Here is a 22428-nt window from a genome sequence, read left to right on the forward strand (position 1 = left end):
GGTGACCTTGCTGTGTGTACTTCTCCCTGCTGAAGCTGCGCTAGAGCCGCGGTGCGTGACGGGTCAGTCTATTACTGTACTTCCAAAAGCACACTCGTACTCAGAGGTTCCCTGTAGAGACAGAAATGAACCTGCCGTCCAGAGAGGAGTGCGAGGGGTGGGACCAGGCAAAAGTAGCCTTCTTACTGTATAAGGTGAGTCCACTGGAAATGGGAGAGATGCTTGTGTTTTGTCGCACTTTAAATATTCACCAGTTCATTCTGAGGGTCACGTATAATGTTAATGTTAATGCACATAAGCGGCTAAAGTGTTAAAGTAAGACCAGGACATTAGATGACTGGAAGTTAAATGTTTGTTTGATTCAATAAGTGTGTGTAATTAGTCATTTAAAAATAGTGAATGGATATGTTTACTCTCCTCAGAATAATATGCAAGAATGCGCCGTCACCGTAAACAGACTGAAAATTAATGGACAGAGATTTCTGGTGAGTCTTTCCTCATTTGTACCTGAATAATCCAGAAATGGCTCTTTCTCCCACACAGTTACATAATCTACGAATCCACCCAGGATCATATCAGGGTTGTGGTTGTGTTCAGTTTGTTATTCTAATTAAAATGGTCAAATCCTGGCGAGCAGTTGTTATTATTGTGATTATGACATTAACAGCAGCAGAATAATTACATTTCCTCGAGCTGTTTATGCCATTTTGCTAGAAAACACACACACACAAAAAAAAAATTCAGTTGAGGTTGGTTTATTTGTAACACTCTCACTCTCTGTTACTCTGGCAGACATTTTTTTTATTGTTTTCTTGTTAAAATGTCACTGCTTGACGAACACACTTTTACTATGAATCTAAAAGCACGTTTCAAGTTGAAAAACAGGAGAGTTCACAGGATACGAAACATGACAAAAGCCGGTTGCATTACTTCCCACACTTGCTCTTTGTGTAAACTGTGGCCCTGCTAATGTGGAAGTCTGTGTATCTGTTGTAACTTCTGCCTTGGTTTCACCCTCGCTGCTCTGTCTCCATCATCCACGCCTTGCGTACAATCTCTGAGGCCTTTCTCATAGCTACCGAGAAGCAGGCTGCCAAACTGAGCGCAGCTGAGTGCCCCTGTTCGGGAGAGAGTAAGGAGTGTGAAATGAGTCTCATGGCTAATAAAGCTGTAATCCCCACTTACTTAAGTAAGTATCTCTAAATCTGCTTCAGTCATGAGGGGGAACGCTGTTTAAAGAGGATTTTATGCAGCAAATAACTGAAGTGAGGGTTTATAACTCCCTAATATTTGGTGTTTTGGGGGATCTTTATAATACTTCAGTAAAAACCTCCCACACACTGCCAAGCCTGAAGAAGCTTTCATTCATATGCATCTTTTAAGTGGACGCTTATGCACACTTCTTGCCACGCTCTAAATTAGAGCAGCGGCCTAGTCGCCTATTCATTATTCAATGACCCTGAGCTAACTCTACTTTAGGTGGGATATTGCATCACTGAAGTGCATAGTTCAAAAAAAAAAGATGCGGATTTTATCAGTCAAATTGATTAATACTTCAGAGCAGAGGCTTTGATGTGCACGTTAACATCACCAATCTGAAATATACATATACATGCAGTATGTGTATCGATTGATAGATCTCCTTAGCTATGGATCCAGCCAGTGCACGCTTAAGTAAACCCATGCTTTTATTGAGTGGCTGCCCAGCTTTTTAGTTTAACTAGCTTCAAGGTTGCGGTGTCTGACAGACATTCCCCAGTCAAACTTTTAAGCTTTTTTTTAGCCAGTATTTTTACTGCAGCAAAGGAATTTGATCTATAAATAAAATCCCCAACCAGCTTCTCGATGGATCACTTTTGGATGAAATTTCCTTCTGCTGTTCGGTGTCCTCAGAGGCTGAATCACGCTGACTTTTGTAAACCTCTAACTTTTTCTCCAGTGCCGCAAGAGGAGGTCGACATTTGTGGTTCAGAGCAAAGTGGCTCAACAACAACTGGGTTCACGGGCATAAAATTTGCAGCAAATATTCTGTGTTTTGTTTTGCTCTTGACTTTATACTTTGCTCCACAAGCAGGTTGGCATTTTTAACTATTGTGTAGCATATGCAAGCAATTTGCACAAATCATAGACTGTATATAATACTTCATGTTATATAATTCGCTATTTTAAGTTCTACAGTACAGATATTTGTGGTTTGATTACCTCCTGGTTGTCCCTCCAATCAAATGCTCCCATCAGTATCATCTTGTTAGCATTGCTACTAGAATATATTAGCAAGCTGATTTTAGGCTGTTTTGACTGTATATAAAATATGGACACCTGCTAGTTTGTGAAGGCTTTAAGCATGTTGGCTGTCACAGTGAAGTGGGGTGTGATAAGCAAGGGCCTTGACTGAAAAATCTGAGCACTCTTGTCAATCACAAGGTGGATCCTGAAGCATTAGTGGCTCTACAAGTAACCATAATTTACAAAACAACCAGACAGAGAAGATTTCTAACTCACAACTTATACTACAGCCCAGTCAAGAAACTGTTTTCTGAAGTTATTAGTGGAATCCTTTTCCTATAGACAACCAGTCTTTGTCAAACAACCAGGAAGGTCGCCCCCTAATGGTAATGATAAAGAATGCAGAAGCTTCACTTTTCAGATCTGGAACGTTACAGAAGAGTTATGGCACTACATGTTCACTGGTGTTTATGAGCATGCTTACAGAAAGTGTATAAAGTTGTCTGTGTTTGACTGAATAGCTTCATAGATACATATATTTGGAAAATATCTGAAAAAAGTCATTACTGTAAAGACATTTGTGTCTTTGAGAAAGGTTTTGTTTGGATTTTCAGTTGACGAAATCCAGCAGATGGTGCTCTTTACTTTCTCTACTACGAGTGACGCTGCTCATTGCAACTATCCAGTTCCTCTTCTATTTTTGACAAACATCCTGAAATTGCCCCTGGCAGTGTAATGTCACTTCCTTTATTTTACAAGAGCAACCTTTTTTAAAGATTCAGTGGTTGAATCATCAGTGTGCTTCCGAAAATATGCGAATATACGTTTTTGTATTGTTTGAAGGGGTTGTGTTTGCCTGTGTTGACCTAAAATCACATTTGACAACAACTGCAGTGTTGTTGACGCTCCAGCGACATCACTGAAACAACTAATTATTAATAAACGGAGAATTTTTAAAGGCATTATTTGCCTCTTCTACAGGTTTTTAAAATCCAGCAAAGAAGAAGAAACATTTGTAGTAAGTTATTTTTGACTCATCAGGAGCTCAGCGTGTGTCCAGAAGCAGAGCAGGGCCTGCACTTTGGTATCTGAATGTCATCCAGCGAGCATGCTTCTGCTGAGCATTGCCTTTGGCTTATTTTACATATTCATGTGATGTACAGTGGCTGGAGCAAAGGTCATAAAATCCTTTTTTTTTTTAAAAGTGTAAGCATGCAACACAGATCTGAACTACTTTCATATGGAAACGTCATCGTCAGCTCCTGCCTCGAATGCATCTTATTCACATTGCACCCACAACGCGTGGTCACGATTTAGCGGTAAGAATGAAAGGTGGGAAAAGAAAAACAGTTTTATTCCGTATGAGCGGTGGGTGGCTGTATAATACAGTACGGAGCGGAATGACAGACAGTCAGCGCAGCGCAGATAAAGGTAATCTCTGTCTTTTTGATGCCACATTCGCTCACACAGGTAGACAGGTTAAAAGCGATATGTGGAAGCAGAAGATCAAAAGAACTGTCAGCTTCCATCTCTGTAATGCCGCCTGTGTGTGGCGGCTATGTGGGGAAGCCACTTTCAGCTTCGGTGTATCACATTGACATTACAAACAAAGGCCCCTCGAAAAAAAACCCACATATGCTTCCATTGCAGATGCTTCCTATGGAGCACATATAGCACATCTGCATATAGTTGCCACTTTATTAGGTGCAGGGTTGGACTGCTTTTTGCATTCAGAAGTGTCTTGTGCTGGAAACATACCTCAGAGATTTTAATCCATACTTACATGATAGTATCACAGCTTCGTGTCCGTAATGCGATGCTCCCAGTTCCACCTGTTAAAGAGCAGCTGTAGGGTGTACCTAATAAAGTGACTTGTATACGGGCCAGCAGTATATATTTCTGTTTTGCCGTTGGCCTTAAAAATCTACAGCGGCACTCTGCAATAATATATCCTCAGCGTAATAAGCAGTAATTCTTTAGTCTCACTGAATCTAATTTGAATTTTGACACAGCTGCCTCGTAATGGATAACAGAGCCACAAAGCAGGAAAAACACCTTAAACCAGAATTAGCTTGTCGACATCCAGTGTAGATTTGTGAACATGTGGAAAGTCTCTCACCTAATGACAGTCATGAGACCTTGTGCAGCTGCCGTGAAAGAACCGAGGGGTAATTTTGTGGCCGTGTAGCTGCGAAGCTGTTCTCTCTATCGTGAAATGAAACTCGTTTCAACGAGAAGTATTAACAAATGTTCGGTGCGTCAGACCCTTGCCCTTGCTGTTTGCCACTCCGACAGCAAACCACTCATGAACAGAAACAAGAATAGTGGTCGTCTGTGCACCTGGTTTAGGGTGAAACCGAGATTTCACACTGACGCAATGTAGACTTTCCAGTGGGATATTCTGTGATTTTAATGTGTTTATTACCATCAATAGTTTTGAGTCACTTTTAAATAACAGTTGGAAAATTTCCTCATTTATCTTACAAGAAAAAACCCACCCTAGGGTTGGTTTTTGCCAGGCCTGCTTGGCTTGTTTGCTTTAAACATGCTCTCCACCTTTTTAGCAGTTTTAGCTCCCTTCCACCTCTTAAATGTGTGTATTTATTATATAGATTATGAATGGTATTGATTTTGAGGGCCATTACAAACTAGGTTAGACTATAAATGCTATTGTGTGCTGCCTGGTTCATGTGACATACTTGTCCCTGTTTAAAAATAAACTACTTCTACAAATGAAAGCTAAAATCTCACTTTGGTTTATTACATACGCATGAATGACTGCACAGGGAAGTAATTTCAGATATAGCCTTTATCTTGCTAATGCTACTATCAGTATCGTCAAGGTTAAAAATGTCACATCATGACAATGAAAAAATGGTTTACAAGAAGACTGTGAAAAGGAAAAATGCCCCATTCACATTTACTAACAGGCCTGACGGAAGATCTAAAAGCATGTAAAGCATTGCAGTGTGACCATGAGCATTTTTAAAATGATAAAACGTGGACTCTGGGCCTACTGGAAAAAAGGGAACGGATGCACCTTGTAGAGCTGTTGTGTCTCATTTGAACAAGCACAGACACTCCTATAAATAATTCACTGTGTGAGCTGTGCCTGAGTATCCACTGGGGCAGACTATTTGATATTTCATTCGGTGTCAAAAGGCTAAGTCTGATTTTATACAGATGTTTTTTTCTTCTTCCTGTAAGACTGCGTGATGATCAAGTGTGTATCTGCGAGGGCAAGGATCAGTGCTTTGAAGGAGGCACAGTCTTTCATATTAAGCGATCTCACTTTTAAATTTACAGATGATTAAATCCCAATCTCAGTCTTAAAGTGCTTCAGCTATGCTATGGGCTTATTCCTAGAGGTAATGCGGCTTTTTGTTCAACCGAAACACACACATCAAGGTAGTGTGAGCTGAATTACTAACTCCCCTCCCTGTTTGATTTCTCTTATAAATAAACAGCTACTGTTTAATCAGCTTAACAGCATATCATTACACAGGTTTCACATCATACTTATTGAATAAAGGACCAATTATACATCATTCTTACGTTAAATTCAGACGCTTTATATTACAGCCTGTTATGACACGCCTCCGTCGGGTCACGTGACGTCTCGCAAACTAAAATTCCCAACTTTTCCCAAACATTTGTGGCCGTGGATCCTCATTACATTACAGCAAATTTAAAACGGAAGAGAGACAGAGCAAGTAACGACCTGGAGCAATGAATTATGAATGAAGAGGGGAATACATAATTTAGCGGAATTTGTTGCATATTTTATGGTAATCATTTTCCTTTCATTTACAAATCACAAACGCCTTACTGCAACACAGACATTATGAATACGACAAAAAAAAAACCCTAATACAAGCGCAGTCGGCTAAACTTTTTTTTTAATGTGAGATCATTTAGAAAATTGGGTAATATGATAATATGGTTGGGACTTGTTTGTATTAAGACGAGCGAGCCAAACCTGAAGGGCGACAACAAACAAAACAGCCAACGTTCATTTAATGTTGATTTCAAAATTATTTTCTATCAGCTTTTAGTTTAGAATTAATTCTTATAAAAGCACTCTGTTAATAAAAAAATATGTTACTCCTGTGTTAGTAGATATTTGGGCTCATAAGCAAGACGCTCAGCCCACAGCTTTCCTGTGAAATTACTGGAGTATGTTACCAACAGCACTTTTAGGTTCGTGTCTGAATGTGGCTAAACTGTGCCCTTTTTTGAGCTACAGCGAAGTTTGAGCACATGTGCCTCCAAAAAAGGCCCTAAGTGAGATGCTGCCATCTTTTGTTCCTAAAGAGGTAATGCATTCATGTCTCTTCTGCTCCAGTAAAGGTGACATCCTCGCCGTATCATCTCTGCTGAAAGGAATCACTCTGTAGTCTTTTATTTTCCTCCCATCCTGTCACATTTTTTTAACAGTTGATTTCTCTGATGTTCTTTCAGAACCTGAGTGAAAGTGACTTGAGCAAGTTTAGTCTCATCCACCAGCCGTAAGTAACACCCTCGTACCTCTGTCATCACACCCCTCAATCATATCCTCCTTTTCTCTCCCCCCGTCTCCGTCCTTCAGTTCTCCTTTTCTCTCATTTCTTTTTATTGTTGCTGCTGCAGTTTGACAAAACAAACCACAGGCTGACTGATCTCTCTGTCCAGAGCTACAAAACATTTCACAACAACACTAGCTGGCCATTTCATTAGGTACGCCTGTTCGACTGCTCATTAACTCTAATATCTCATTAGCTGATTGCATGGGCAGCATCATGGATGCTGGTGCCAAACTGCAAACCATAAGCATTTTTTTTCTCTTAAAAAGAGAAAATATCCAGTGAGTGAATGTTCTCTGAGTGAAAAGCTCTTCTTGAGATCAGAGGTCAGAGGAGAATGGTCTGACTGCTTTCAGCTGACAGGAAGCTCCAGTGGCGCAATCGGTTAGCGCGCGGTACTTATATGACAGAACACTGTGCTGTTGCCGAGGTTATGAGTTTGAGCTTCATAACCTCGGCACCTGGAGGACAGGTGCAGCTAAAGGCTAGGTTTGTGACCAGTGTTGGTCAAGTTACTTGAAAAAAGTAATCAGTAACTAATAATGATTACTTCCCCAAAAAAGTAATCACTTTACTGATTACTTATTTTTGAAAGTAATTAGTTACTTAGTTACTTTTTAGAACCTGAATAGGTGATAAAGCAATAGATCTTTCAGCCCAATTCTACTTTCTGCCTAATCTATCATATAAAATGTAATCAAATGGAAAAGTCTCTTTTTAAAATTTGTTTTATTAGTTTTAATCTTTTAACTTTATGCATCAAGCAAAAAATTTTATTTTTTATATAGTGGTTCTGTTGCTCTATTTTCACCTGTAGCAGGATTGGGGCAGGCGGAGGTTTGCCCTGGTGCAGGTTTGCCGCAGCGGTCAGTGGAAGAATCCGCGAGTTTGTGAATTTACCATTCCGTGGTAACGCACTCGGTGCTTGCTCGGAAGTTAAGGGGTTTTTCCGCTGTAAAAAGACGTTTTCTTCCCACGCAGTGAGCAGCGGACGCTAATGTTTTTGGCACTTTTTACGAATCAAACTCAAAGTAAGGTCAGTACTTCCATGCTTTAAACACTGCATGGTGTTGAATCCTCCCAATTCTTTGATCTTTGGGCTGAAGGAAGAACGGTGTATAAATGCTCAATCAACAGTCATTTTATTCCATACAATTCTCATTATTCCATACAACACTTTTGCGCAATACATCCGGATGGGAGATGTGCCGATGAGGGTAACAGCAGATCTCGAGGTGTATGACCATTTCTCACATTCTTATAGCTTCAGCCCCCCTCCAGCGTCATAAAACCTAAACATCCACATTCTTTCTCTCTCAGTGAGCCTAAGTTATGACCTTGGCTTCCTGTGCAGTATGTTCTGTTCCTTTCTAATCAGACAAATAAGGCCATGATTCTCTGAAAACAGTATTTCTTATAATGCAGCTGTATCATACATCATAAAACAATATCACTCATTCACAATAAATCAGCAGTCTAATGTAACACAAATCAGTTTAATAAATGTAATAGTTATCCCCTTTTTCTAAGTCAGGAGAATAATGCAAACTAAAACTACATAATAATTTCACAATCTTTAATTAGGGGTATAACATGGCATAAGATGATATAATAACCTCAAAATTTATCATACTCTCTCCCACACTCGATATATTATCCATTCTTGATCTGCACACAGCTGTTGCCACGAACGTCGCACTCGCTTACGTCATTGTCATGAGACACTCACAAAAGAATCCTGGTTTTAGTAACGTAGTAACGCAGTAACGCAGTGTGCTTACGGGAAAGTAACGGTAATCTAAATACCTTTTTTGCAATAGTAATCCCTTACTTTACTCGTTACTTGAAAAAAGTAATCAGATTACAGATTACTGCCCATCTCTGTTTGTGACTCCCACACAAGTTCGGTTCCCTCCCGGTATCCAGTAAGGGTCCTGGCTAGAGCTCCATGCTAAAAGCCCTGGAATGGCGCGGCTACGTCTGCAGCTCGGACACAAGCATTTCACTACATGTTCAATAAATGTTGTACTGTGTATGCGACAAATAAAATTTGTATTAAGGAAGGTAACAGCAACAATATAACCACTCATTACAAAGTGTGCAGGAGTGCGTGTCTGATCGCAGAGCACATCAGACCTTATTGCAGATGGGCTACATTAGCAGAAAACCACACTGGTTGCCCCTCTTGTAAGTAAGTACAGGAAACCAAGGTTACCCAGGCCAACCGAAATTAGACATTAGAAGACTGACCTATAGAAGCAGTAGACTCCAAGTGATAAAGTGTGACTGCCCCAGATCTGCTTGTATTCATGTGTAAATAAGAGAAGGAGCAGAAATGAAATTACAATATTTGTGTGTGTGCTCGCGTACAGCTGGTTTCCGCTGGATCTGTGTACATGCACAGATGTGTTTGGGGAAGTTAGGGTGTCTGACTGCACCTGCACATGTGGCTGCATGTGTGTTCTTGTTTGTATGGTATGTACCCGTTGATGTATTCCCGTGTGTGTGATATAAACAGACACCATTAAGCTACAATTACTTGTTTCAACCGGCATGCTCTGTGAAAAAAAATTTAACTAGAAAATAAAAAATTAAATTAATTATTACGTGTTTCTTGAAAATTGTGCATTATTAAAATCTAAGTGAAACTTTCCTTGCGTGGAAAATTCAAATATTGTAACATAAATACAACATATTGTACTTAAATCTTAGAGTGAAATGTAAAAATATTTATCTCATCATTTTAAAAGCATGTACAAAAGTCATTAGCTGAAAAAAAACACATCTTACCAAATAACCACTTTAAATCTGCATCTGTAGATATTCTTTAGACATTAGCAACAAAAATAGACAATTTCTTCCCATTTGTTTAGTGAAATATACCAAGAAATGCCAAAAATAACGCAGTTTGACAGGGTTAAAATAGTATTTTTGCACCAAGAAGGTGATTCACAAAGACTTATTAGCTAGAAAGAAAACTTGGCTTATTTCTGTGTGAGTGTACAGTGTGTCCACCAACACTGATGCATCACTGGGTTAGAAAACACACTATGAGTCATGGATTGGCCTCCCCAGAGCCCGGACCTCAACATTATTGAAACAGTGTGGGATCATCTCGACAGAGAACGAAACAAGAAGCAGCCAAAGAAGAGCTTTGAATGTCCTTCAAGACACGTGGAGAACTACTCTTGAAGACTACTTAAAAAGAATGACATGCAAGTTTTCTTAAGAGAGTTCCTGCTTCTTCTTTTTTTTCTTAAATAAAGGTGGTCATACCAATTACCGATTAGAATTGTTCAAACTGCTTTGCCCTATATACTGTGTTTCCATATGTTTGCACTTGTTTCCATAAATGGGTGCACTTCTTTCCTTGCAAACTATAAAAAAATGAAGAGTGTCTCCAGATATTTGCACACTGTAAATATTTTATTTACCAATAAAATTGGTAAAAAAAATAGCAACTACAAATTCAAATGTAAAACTGGAAGCCCTGAACTTCCATACTTGGTCTTTTATTTTCTTTTATCCCATCACTCATTCACTTGTCAAACCATAAAGTTACTTTGAAAAAAGCAGCACCGTGCAGTTTGTAGGTCCACACTATGCACAGTATGATTCAGAGCACACGAAATCCAATCTGAAAAGCCACTTTTTGCAACACTTTCACATGTTATGTAACATGAAATGGACACACGCTTCCGTATATAGAAAGAAAAAAGTGACAAAGGTGAAGTGACAGACTGAATATCTCATACTGTGTTCGCATGTATTTTTATACACTCACTGGTACAACTGCGTGCTACCACAAATGTTGAAACAGCCAATCGCATGGCAGCAACTCAAAGCATTTAGGTATTCAAGATATCCTGCTGAAGTTCAGCTAGTGTATTCAAATGGGGAAGAAATGTTATTTGAGTGTTTCTGTGGTTGTTGCTGTGAGATCAGGAGGGTCTGACTATTTGAGAAACTGCTGCTCAACTGCGATCTTCCCACACAACCATCTCCAGGGTTTACAGAGAATGGTCCAAAAGCAAGAAACTGTGTGACAGGCCGTTCTCTTGGTGAAAACTCAACAACTCAATGCCAGAGGTCAGAGATTTGAGCTGATAGGAAGGTAACTGTAACTTAATTAACAAATCGTACCAAGCAAGGTGTGCATTCAGATGGTTAGGTCATGGATCCGTCCTGCCTTGTTCAGGCGAGAGGTGGTGGTGTAATGATGATGTCAGATATTTTCTTGGCTTCTTTGGGGCTTATGGTATGACTGTCCTCATACAGTATGCTGACTTCTGTTCTCATTGCGAGATCTGTTTAGATATTACCTTAAAAGTCCAAAGTTGTCTCTTTACTTCTTACCATGCACAACTTCCTCATATTACATCTTCCTCTGACTATGATTAAAGGCAGAGTAGACGTTTTTTTAGCAAAACAAAAACCGAGAAAAGAAATTCCCATGATGATCGCATACATGCTGTAGTAAATCAACTTCCTTCCAGGCTAACATGAGAGGCAGCATACTTGTTATTTTTCCTTCTTCTTTATAGAACAGGGTTACAACATGGTACTTTCCATGACATAATGACCTTAACAACAGATCATTTTTAAGGCTAAAAGCATAAGTTAGACATGCATTAACAAAGATATATTAGTTGAAACAGAGTGTTAAATAATAAAACACTCTGTTAGAGGAAGTTAGCAGAGTTGTACGTGTAATTGTGGCAAGTTCCAATTCACCTTTCAATCTGTTGTATAACATACCGATAACTCGAAGTCATTCTCTAGAAATTTCCTATATATGAAGTTATCTACAGTTGGTAAAATATCAGTGTTTGGAAGGGTGGAATTGAAGTGAGTCAAGGTAGATGTGATGTAAGAGGGCTGCTGAAAGTATGGCCACTGAAACCTATTTTTGAGAGTGTGTGTGTGTGTGTGTGTGTGTGTGTGTGTGAAGGGGAGTGGAAAAGAGAAGTGATTTGTCTGACAGAGGTGGCTCGAGCAAATTCCCTCCCCTGTGTGAGAAGGACGTGACTAAACAAAGGCAGGGTTCATTTACAATTCTGCCAAAAATTCGGCAGTCGACCTTTACCGCATGACAGGAATGTGGCCCGAAAAATGTAAACTTTTGGATCAAACATGAACATGGATACGTTAGGTAAACTGGCTGCTCCTGCCACAGCAAAGATCCGGTAAGAAGATGGGTTTTGTTGTAAATTTCGCGTGAGCGTTGTTGCTTTAAGCCAATTTTTAGTTTGTTTCAAATGTACAAGGAGTATAATTAGCAACAAAAACAAGAAAAACAAAGCTATGATTTTTTTTATGTATCTTTTTTATGTTCTGCTTGGTAATATGTTCTGCAATTCATTACAAAACACTGTAAAACTACAAAAATGTCCATATAGACTTGTATTCATTGTATTCAGCAAAATGCCTCTAAACTCTGTCTGGAAAAGTGAAATGAGGAACTTATGTGAATGCTTCTTTGGAAAGTACTTTTTAAAGCTGAGAAACAAGACAAATTACATGTGCATGTACAACTGCATTTATTTATGACTTCTGTATGAAACCTTATGTTTGCGTTCCAGGCAGCTTCAGAAGATCGTTCAAGATATCAAGAAAAATGATGGCAGCTTCCTGAATAAACTAAAAAGGTCAGTTTCTTAGAATGAAAGCTTTGATTTTCTGCATGGGAAAGTTACACAGTTGATCAATTTATCTGTCCTGCTACAGTCAAAGAAAAGAAAAGCCTGGTGATCTAAAAGCAAAAGAAAAAAAAAGTCCATGCGGTTTGTGTACATGCACCAGTGGAGAATGTCGATTCCTCTTTCACAACCGTTGGAAAAAGAGACGCAAAGCAAAAATAACTAAAACAGATGGCATCTCTCTCACTTTCCTTTCCTGAAATGAGTCCCCTCAAAACACGCTAAGGATAGAAACTGACACACAAAGGCCATTTATTCAACTCGTGTCTTATGTTTGCAAAAGACTGCTAACTGCATTTGTGCGTGTCATCCTTTTGTGGTTTTACAGCCTTCATGAAGTGAACACACATTTGCTTAAGTTTAAGTGGTCAATGAGTGCACTTTGTTCCACTGCCGAGTTGTCTAATGACAGTGTGTGTGTGTGTGTGTGTGTGTGTGTGTGTGTGTGTGTGTGTGTGTGTGAGACAGGCTGACAAACAAACCGGTGCCCACAGTACCGGCGAGAGACTACAGAGGTAAGAACTGAGTCATTAGCCCATATAGTACACTGAAGGAATCAGACATGTAGATTACAGTGACCTGTAATCTACATGTCTGTACAGGGCACAAAGATTCACCTGAGCGGGGCTCCTTGTGTTATTCCTATCCCAGTACAGAGACATCAATGGGACACTTGCTACAAAAAAATATATAACTTTGACGTTTCTGACTCATCTCATTAAGACTCACAAAGTTTCTTTTGACTTCTGATGCTCTTGGACGGGATTTTTATTTTTTGTACAGCGTGGGGGTTTCAGACTTTGTCCCACGTGTCTCCTTTGTGAAACTGTAGGAATGGAAACTTTTAAAGAAATCAATCTGTACACATACAGCCATATGTATTTTTAACTCTAGAAACACAAATTTGACATTTTGAAAGAAGAGAAGTTTGCTATCACTCTCCAGTTTTGATTTGCCGATACCTGCTAGCTTTCTATGAAATAATCTCCTGAACTCTATCACCACATTAGACATAAACATTTACATCTGAATTACAAGTCATCAGGCTGGATTATTATTTTTTAACGTACATCTTTGATTTTTTTGCCTCCGTGTCCATGCTTGAAGGTACAAATTTACTATTAAACAAACTGCAGCTCAGTCAGATCACCTGTTTTCAGATATTGGCTTGATAACCTCTTTGCTTAATTGTATAAAACTTACACAAAAGTAAAGTGTAAAAGTACAGAATGATAAAATTGCATCATTTTAAACGACTGAGAGACTTTAGTCTACAGTTCAAGAGGTGAGGAGACACACATCACTGGCTCCACAACCGAAACACTGAGTTTTGAGGTTTTACTCTAAAATTGTGCTCTAACACCTGCTGAGTTTCGTTGGTTGCCAGGTTTTACTGTTTTTAGAAATTTGGCTTTAATAACAGCAACGATTGCGTTTCCACATCTTGATTTCTTCCTCTTTGTTACGAAAATGCCTTAAACCTCTGTGTTTACAGATGACCACAGGGAAAGCGACGATCAGCTGTCGGATTCTGATTACGTAAGTTAGAAAAATGCTCATTTTAAATGATTCTTACACTTGCTGATACGCTTGCTATTAAAAGCGTGTTTATTCCAGGACAATGACACATATGAGGATCCACGTGATGATGACAGCTACGAACCTCCTCCTAGCCACAGAGTCTTCACCGCACCTCCCTCTGGTTCCTTCCCAAGGGGCGAGTATGTCGGTCAGTAGTCCTTTGACCTTTTTTGTGACTATACATACATGCTTTTTTTTTCTTTGCTTTTTTTTTTGTTTGTTTCACTGATGATGCTTTTGAAAATTTACGCAATGTTGACTTCTTTTTATAAAGTTTCTATAGCCTTGAAACTCACTCTTTTGCAGTCATCCCTACATTTCTGCAGAAGTGTGACAAACACACATTGAGTTGCAATACACCAAGCTGTCTCCATGCAAATGATGTCCCTTTTTCTGGTTCTGCTTCTCCTTTTCAGACAGCCCGCCCAAGCGGCCACCCAAGAAGCCCCTCCGCCCAACTAAGTTCAAAGAGCTACCCCCTGAACCCCCAAACGTGGGAAGTGATGAAGTAAGGCCACTTTGATGTGTCATTTCAGTTACATTTCACTACATATTTTAAAATATCTTCCAACGAATGTGGGGATGTTGTCTCTGTTGCTTTTTAGGAGGACTACATAAATCCAGAGGACAATGACAACTATATAGAACCTTCAGAGAATCCTAGCAGTAAGCTACAAGTCAAACATAGAGAAGAAAAAAAAAGATCTGTGCTTTGCAATATGCTGAATAACAGCTGGAATTTGAATTAAACCAGAAAACAACATAAAATACAAATAGTTACAGGAAAAATAATAACAGTCCTTTCTATGCTTTTCCTCATACGCAGTGAACAGTGGGAACAAAGCTACAAGAGACCTTCCCAAGTTACCACAGCGGACTCCAAGTCCCGGTGGGTAAAGCACATGGCCAGAGGGGTGTGCAGTGGTCCATCGTTTATCACGGGGGTTACGTTCTAAACGTATTTCGCGATCAGTGAAATCTGCGAAGTAGCCAACTTTATTTTTTACAATTATTATAGATGTTTTAAGGCTGTAAAACCCCTCACTACACACTTTATACACTTTTCTCACACAGGCATGAACATTTTCACACTTTTCTCTCTTGTTTAAACACTTTCAAAGTTCTAACCTTGGTAGAACAAAAAGTCCAGTATTATAGAATGAAACCAAAGGCACCCACGGTTGCTTTGATGGTGCAAAACGTCTCGTCAACATTGTTGTTTGTTGGGGATAAAACAAACATAGAGTACTGCACTTCCGAGTCACACTGCTAGCTTATTAAGATTTATGTAAATTTGACAAGCTGAACACATTCTGTACTGTGCAGGAGACACGGCACGAGATTGACTGACAATGGTCTACAGCCAATCAGAACGCAGAATAAAATGTGCTGTTAAAAAAAAAAGAAAGAAAGAAAAAAAAGAGAAAAAACGTACAAAATTACACACAAAAAAAATCTGCGAAACAGCGAATCCGCAAAAGGTGAACCACATTATACCGAGGGACCACTGTACTACAAAGCAAGATTAATGGGTTAAAACGGTTTGCGCCAAGTGCAATGTACATTCTTTGCTGAGTGAATACATTTTACATGTGCAAGCAGTTAGGCTTTACTAACATCATGAACAAAGCCCAGCTGTAAAGTTGCAGCGGTGCAAACTGTGCACCTCATTGTCATGGGACTTTACTCATACGATGATGCAACAAAAAGTGTAAATGATTTTGTACTTGATTAGTATCTGCTGCTAAACGCTAATGTCAGCTTGACAACATGTTGTGTGCTAGTACCTCTTGTTGCAAAAACATTAGTTTGGGCACTTGTCAAAACGTTAGCGATTAGAGGCTAGGCTGCTTTGTTATTCTATCTTACTACATTTTTTTTAGTAGTAAATAAGTTTTGCATGTGTTTTGTAAACTACATTATCAAGTTTATTAAAATTAGAGCCTCACTATGCACTAGATTCAGTTCAGTTCAATTCAATTCAGTTTTATTTATACAGTGCCAAATCACAACAACAGCTACCTCAAGGTGCTTTATATTGTAAGGTAGCCCCTACAATAATATATACAGAGGAAAAACCCAACAATCATATGACCCCCTGTGAACAAGCACTTTGGCAACACTGGGAAGGAAAAACTCCCTTTTAACAGGAAGAAACCTCCAGCAGAACCAGGCTCAGGGAGGGGCGGCCATCTGCTGCGACCGATGGGGTGAGAGAAGGAAGACAGGATAAAAGACATGCTGTGGAAGAGAGACAGAGATAATAAGTATGATTCAGTGCACAGACCTCTCTATGCATCATGGGAATCCCCCAGCAGCCTACACGTATTGCAGCATAACTAAGGGAGGATTCAGATGAAAAGTTAAAAAATCTTAGAGGGTAATGAACCAACCACATCTCAACCACATCTCTATTCCCTTTGAATAGAGGCATGTATCTCACATTATGTAGTTGCTTCAGAGTTGTCCACAATATTGGTTTTAATAAAACCACTCCCCACAAGGGAAAGATGCGATAAGTGTTACAAAGAAAGTGCTGCACAAAAAACCTTGTGAGTAATTTAGTCGATAGCAGATTGCTGCGGTGACCCATAGTTTGCATGTAAGAACTCGGTTTGTCTGCAAATGCGAATGAGCAGCTGAGCAGTGGTAAATGGTAAATTCTTTTTCTGGCTTAAGTGTCACACTTTTCACAGTTTTATTTGGTACCTTCTGTGCAAACTACACGCAACTGCGTCAATCTGCTTTTCCAGCCTAAAGGCAAGAACAAAAAAGAAGCTCTGTCGTGACTCCTGTATTTAACAGGTTATTAGTAAATGCATGCAAATGCAAAGGATAGTTAAAAAGCAGCCGAAGAGGCCGATGTAAACCAGCACCAAAAGGTGGCTTTTTTGGTTCTGCTGCCTGCCTAATTGATGCTGTGGTTATTTTTCAGATTTTTATGAAGTTCCTGACAAAGAGGTAGGACATTTATGTAAAATGTAATTACACATTTTTTACATGAATACTTGAATACTTGAAGCTGAACACTGTTTGCATTTTATGCTACCCTCACAGGACAATTCTCCAGCTCATCCAGGAAGCAGGTTAGTTTAATACTTTCCAGAGTTACATTCATTCATGTAGACAGACGTCCAAATCTGTGGTGGAATGTAACAAAGTAAATTTACTCAAGTACTGTATATAAGTGTAATATTAAGATTCTTAGATAGTAGTTTTTTTATTGCCATATTTTTGTAACACTTTTACTTTTTCAGTACTTTGTTATTGACTTGATATATTGAAGAACATGCATTTAATATTATAACAAGTGGTTAAATGTTAAATCAGTGTTCCTAACCTTGCTACCCTTCAAGCCCCAAAGACATAAAACTGTTTTGCAACTCTAAAAACTAACCAGGCGTATGTATCACTAATGCCTAACTCTTCAAGGAATTGTTTATACTAAATTTAAGTGTATGGCTAATACACTTGTACCTAAATATGATGTTAAATATAGAGCATTAATTCCCCTTTTATTTAATATTGGTACTTTTACTTGAGTAAATTATCTGAACACTCTGTTATAAAGTACTTGTTATAAATAACAAATAAATAACAGTATTTGGAAATTATTTTGACTGCAACTATTAATAATTTCCTTGGATTTTTCTTTTAGATTATGTCCAACCCCAGCAAAACACTCATCATCTTTACCACCAAAACCCAGCCCCAGGTACGACTACCAAGACTCAAATTATGGCATGACCAATACTTTGTCATTACATTCTATTCTAATATTTGACGTATAGTGATGTTTTGGAGATTTCTTTTTCTTCTTCTTGTTTTTAGAGTGAACATGAGGAAATCTCCCACGCATGTAAGTGATTACAAATTTTTAAGGCGCATAAAAGATACTGGACATTAAGAAGGATACCAATGGATTGGTGTTGTTATTATGCAGGTCCAGGAGACAACTGATGGGGATGAATATGAAGTTTGCGATCCAGACGATAGTGAGTATGAAATGAAATAAAAGAACTATTTGTTCAGAAAGGCCAGTAATATGTACTAGTAGTGTTGCTGTGGCAGGGTTCACCTGAAAGACCTTGGAAGTGTTTCACTGCTTATCAAAGTGATGGAGTTTTAGATTAGGTGTTCCCTTTTATGATAAGGTCCCCCACTCTGTATCATTACGAACAAACTGCCTGTATGCACACTGTGTTAGGTATATATAACTTATTGGACAGAGCAACACATTTTGTAGTTTTGCCTCTGTACACCACCGCAATGGATTTTAAACCAAACAATAATTATGTTAAAGTGCAATCAAGGTTTTTTACAAAAAAGATATATTAACTAAGAATTTAAGAATTAGAGCAATTTTTATAAATATTTTTTTCAAACATCCAAAATTGTTTGGAAAAACTCTTTTTATATGCAAGTATTGATTTCAATACTTGGATTAAAATCTTTAATTTAATTTTCCCATTAGGCTAGAAACCACAAACATCACCAAATGCTGTGTTTATTCCTTTAAGATGCTTTGCCACTGTAATTTGTTGCCTATTTGTTCATTTTTTCACTCTGATCTATCTTCAGTAACTTAAATATATGCTTTATTAGGTTGGGATCATGCAACTCACTTGACATTCGAAGAATATACCAAGTTTTTGCCTTGAGAACCTCTTGAGTTGCTTTTGCAGTATGGTCTGGGTGATTATCCATTTGCACTGTGAGGTGTTTTTTAGCATTTGGCTCAATCTGAGAGTATAGCCAGTCCTCTACACATCACAATCATCCTGTTACTTCTATAGTCACATCATCAAAAAACACTAGTGACCCATTTCCACTGGCAGCCATGCATGACCATGCCATAACATTGCCTCCACCAAGTGTGACAAATAATGTGGCATGCTTGGATCCCAGCTGTTTCTCTCCATCTTCATACTTTTCTCTTCTGATCTTTCTTATACGAATTCATCGCAGTTTAATCTGTCCAAATAACTGATTTTAGTGCCATGCAGGCTCTTTTAGATGTTTTCTAGCAAGTATGATCTGGCCTTCTTGCTCTTTAGTATAGCCAAAGGTTAGCACTTTGTTGTAACCCACTGTATTTGCATTAATGAAGGTGTCTCTTGAATTTACAATTTTCCAATGTTACACCGCCTACATAGTGTAAATAATGGGTGCTTCTTAGCTATGGAAATAATTCTGTCAATTTTGACACTTTGGGTGTCATCAGTGGGCTTTCAGGTCTTTGTGACCTTTATGAACAAATTTTTTATTTTAGCATTTTGGCTGCTGCCACGTTGGTTTTTAGGGCCAGAACTTTCCATATACAGGTGGCTTGAGTGCTAAGCTAACACTAGCAAGCTCAGTAGAAAGCTACACCCAAACATGGTAGTTACAGTCGCAAACATACTGATATGATATGTCTGTGAAGGTCATCCAGGTCATCGTAGTCAAAGGAGCTTGCAAAGAAAAGCGTCTGGACTTCTTTAAGTTGCTTGAAGACGTTTCACCTCTCATCCGAGAAGCTTCTTCAGTTCTAAGGTCAAATGGTGGAGAGTCCCAGATATAAACCTAGTGGGAGTTTCCCCCCACAGAGGGACAAAAGGACCCCCTGATGATCCTCTAATTGCCTGAGCCAAGGTGTGAAAATGGGTGTGGCTCACAATCAGCCAGAGTTTCGGGTGAACTCATTGTGAAACCTGGCCCCACCTTATCATGCGAATTCCTGAGGTCAGATGGCCCAGGATGTGAGTGGGCGTTCAGGCGTCTGGGGAGGGATCTCAAAACTGGATTATAGATGGCAGACAGTTGGTGTCGTAAACCCCCGCCTCTGTTCAAAGATGGTCGCTCACAGTGGACATAGATGCTTCTTTCACTCCTCTTTCAAACCATCTGTCCTCTCTGTCCAAAATGGGAACCTTGGCATCCTCGAAAGAGTGTCCTTTATCCTTAAGATGCAGATGGACTGCTGAGTCTTGTCCTGTGGAGGTGGCTCTTCTATGTTATGCCATGCGCTTGTGAAGTGGCTGTTTGGTCTCTCCAATGTAGAGGTCTGGGCATTCCTCGCTGCACTGTACAGCATACACCACATTGTTAACATACACCACATTGTTACGCTTTTCTTTGCAAGCTCCTTTGAATACTGATATGATACTAGACTTTCACTCAACAAAGTTGAAGCACAAACCTTTTAAGGAGTACCACTGTAATCCTTACTATCTGTAAGTTAATCCATTGAACTGCTACAAAAGGCATTACACCACAAACAGGATCAAAGGTTGCAGTTCAGGTCATTCGTATTAGTCAAGATCAGGCCAAGTAAAAAGCGTCAGATGCAGTGGTGTAAAGAACGCCACTCTCAAGTGACAAATAACTTTTCTACGATGGAATGACTAATTTATAATTTCAAAAATACTGACATAACTAGCATTTATACTGTATAGGGAACCCAGTAATACACTCATATAACTGCTTTGTATTTGCTCTTCTAGGTCCTGGGAGGAATCGTCCTCCACGTCTACCTAAACCTATACCCAGAGAGTAAGCATCACTTACCCTAACATTATTTCAGTTAACATAAAGCTATGGAGCTCAAAGAATAGAATAAGTGATCATTTCATTGTTTTCCACAGGAGGTCACCAAAACCACCTCTAGGACCGGTAGGAATTTAATTTAAATGAAAGCAATGCAAACAATGTTAGAATATTATAATTATCTGATTAAATGTCTAGTTTTTCATATAATACACTCATCCCTGTCAACATTACACACTTTCACTGATGACGGTGAAAGAAATACTAAATATGACTTTCATTCCAGAGGCCAGATTTAAAAGCAAAGGACTGTGAAAGTAAGTATTTTAATTAACTCCCATTATTAGCCACACCTGACTGAGCCTTTAATAAACACTGGACAATCAGCCAATTAGTGCAATCTGCTTCCATAATTGTGTGCACAGCTTTAGCACACATCTCATTTCCTCTGTGGTTTCCACTTGCTTTCCCATTATCACTTAATTGCAGAAGCACACGAGCAGTACAGACAGTGCATAAGAATGACAGACGAGTTGGACTGTAGTAGATTTTACCGTCATTTACAGATTTTTCACATTAAATCTATTCCAGTTATAAGGACTTAAATATACAGACTGAAAATGCTTTGTTGACAAATTTTACAAACTGCTGATTACTGAAAAATTATCTTTATTTTCTACTTATACCTAAACAGTAAGCAGACTAATTTCAGCATGTCTGTATTTTTCAAGGCAAAACACTGCCTTTGGCTCATAATGAACAGAAGACTCCTCCAAAAGCCTTTACACTGGACTTTCAGCGACCAAAGTAAGTGGTAAAAAATGTCTTTAAGCACAGCTTTGTACTGTGCACTCACTGACGTCTGCTCTGTTTGTGGACTCTGTCTTGCAGAATTCCTATTCCACAGTTTACCTCCCCAAGTAAGTGTGGGCCCCCCTTGTGTCTAACATCCACGTACACGGGAATTTTGCACTTCAATGTAAAATGACATAAATTCTTTATTTTCGCAGAGCCTCATGAAAATGACACAGGAGATCAAGATAAGGTGTGCTCTTAAAACAGTAGACTGCAAAGATGTTTTTCATAATATATTTGTAACCCTCATTTCCCTTCACTTTATTTCAGGATGCAGACATCTATAGGAAACCCTGGTATGCCAGTGGGTGCGACCGAAAAACTGCTGACGATGCCTTGTTTCGCTTGAATAAAGTGAGAATCTTCTTGGTGAGAAGAGAGAGCTGCTGAGCCGTCATTTTTGTAATCTGGGTTTGACTCTGAGCTTTTTCTGTTTCAGGACGGAGCATTTATGGTGAGAAAGAGCTCTGGTCATGACGCACAGCAGCCGTATACGTTAGTGGTGTTTTACAATGGCAGAGTGTACAACATCCCAATCCGCTATATACCAAGCACTCAGCAGTATGCTCTGGGAAGAGAGAAGAAAGGGGAAGAGGTAAATATACGTCTTTGATAGGTCTGTTCAGTTTAAGTGTATCTGTACTTTAGTAAGAGCCCTTTTATGCCTGTCTAGGCTGCTGTTTGTCAGAATTGTGACACTAACAGTGCCCAACACTTTACAGGTAACACATTAGTGTGGCAAATACCACAAAACTTACTATTTACTGCACTACTTGGTACAATAAATAACAACAGATATACTTTATGCTTCATTTAACCCACATTTAAGAAATTCTAAATAGGATGAGGATAGTAAGCATGCACAATAGTAGTAGCGTAAATGCTAAAGAAACGTGGCTATAGCTGGGAATTCGGTTAGAATTCATTTTGTTATTTAAACGTCTACTTTTCAAAATGTTTGGAAATTTTCTGCTTAC

General features: G+C 39.0%; 1 protein-coding gene across 4 annotated transcripts in view; it reads left to right on the forward strand.

Annotated features, from left to right (window-relative positions):
• Nucleotides 1-22428, forward strand: part of blnk (B cell linker) — a 25767-nt gene continuing 3339 nt past the window's right edge. The window contains exons 1-23 of one of the 4 annotated variants that reach the window (XM_082556396.1): nt 1-194; nt 423-485; nt 6688-6734; nt 12371-12436; nt 12956-13002; nt 13983-14026; nt 14105-14216; nt 14485-14576; nt 14674-14734; nt 14895-14957; nt 17004-17029; nt 17126-17154; nt 17727-17783; nt 17900-17927; nt 18012-18063; nt 20554-20602; nt 20695-20722; nt 20883-20913; nt 21328-21403; nt 21488-21516; nt 21607-21641; nt 21722-21805; nt 21891-22046. In XM_082556396.1, coding sequence (XP_082412522.1) covers nt 126-194; nt 423-485; nt 6688-6734; nt 12371-12436; nt 12956-13002; nt 13983-14026; nt 14105-14216; nt 14485-14576; nt 14674-14734; nt 14895-14957; nt 17004-17029; nt 17126-17154; nt 17727-17783; nt 17900-17927; nt 18012-18063; nt 20554-20602; nt 20695-20722; nt 20883-20913; nt 21328-21403; nt 21488-21516; nt 21607-21641; nt 21722-21805; nt 21891-22046 — 1344 coding nt within the window. In that variant the 5' untranslated portion in view covers nt 1-125. Of the gene's footprint in view, nt 195-422; nt 486-3482; nt 3546-5889; nt 6015-6687; nt 6735-11787; nt 11975-12370; nt 12437-12955; nt 13003-13982; nt 14027-14104; nt 14217-14484; nt 14577-14673; nt 14735-14894; nt 14958-17003; nt 17030-17125; nt 17155-17726; nt 17784-17899; nt 17928-18011; nt 18064-20553; nt 20603-20694; nt 20723-20882; nt 20914-21327; nt 21404-21487; nt 21517-21606; nt 21642-21721; nt 21806-21890; nt 22047-22428 lie in introns of those variants that run through there. The other 3 variants (XM_082556398.1, XM_082556397.1, XM_082556399.1) reach the window with 3 other exon arrangements.

Source organism: Aulonocara stuartgranti (genome assembly GCF_965226115.1).
Source record: "Aulonocara stuartgranti genome assembly, chromosome: 13".
NCBI lineage: Eukaryota > Metazoa > Chordata > Actinopteri > Cichliformes > Cichlidae > Aulonocara > Aulonocara stuartgranti.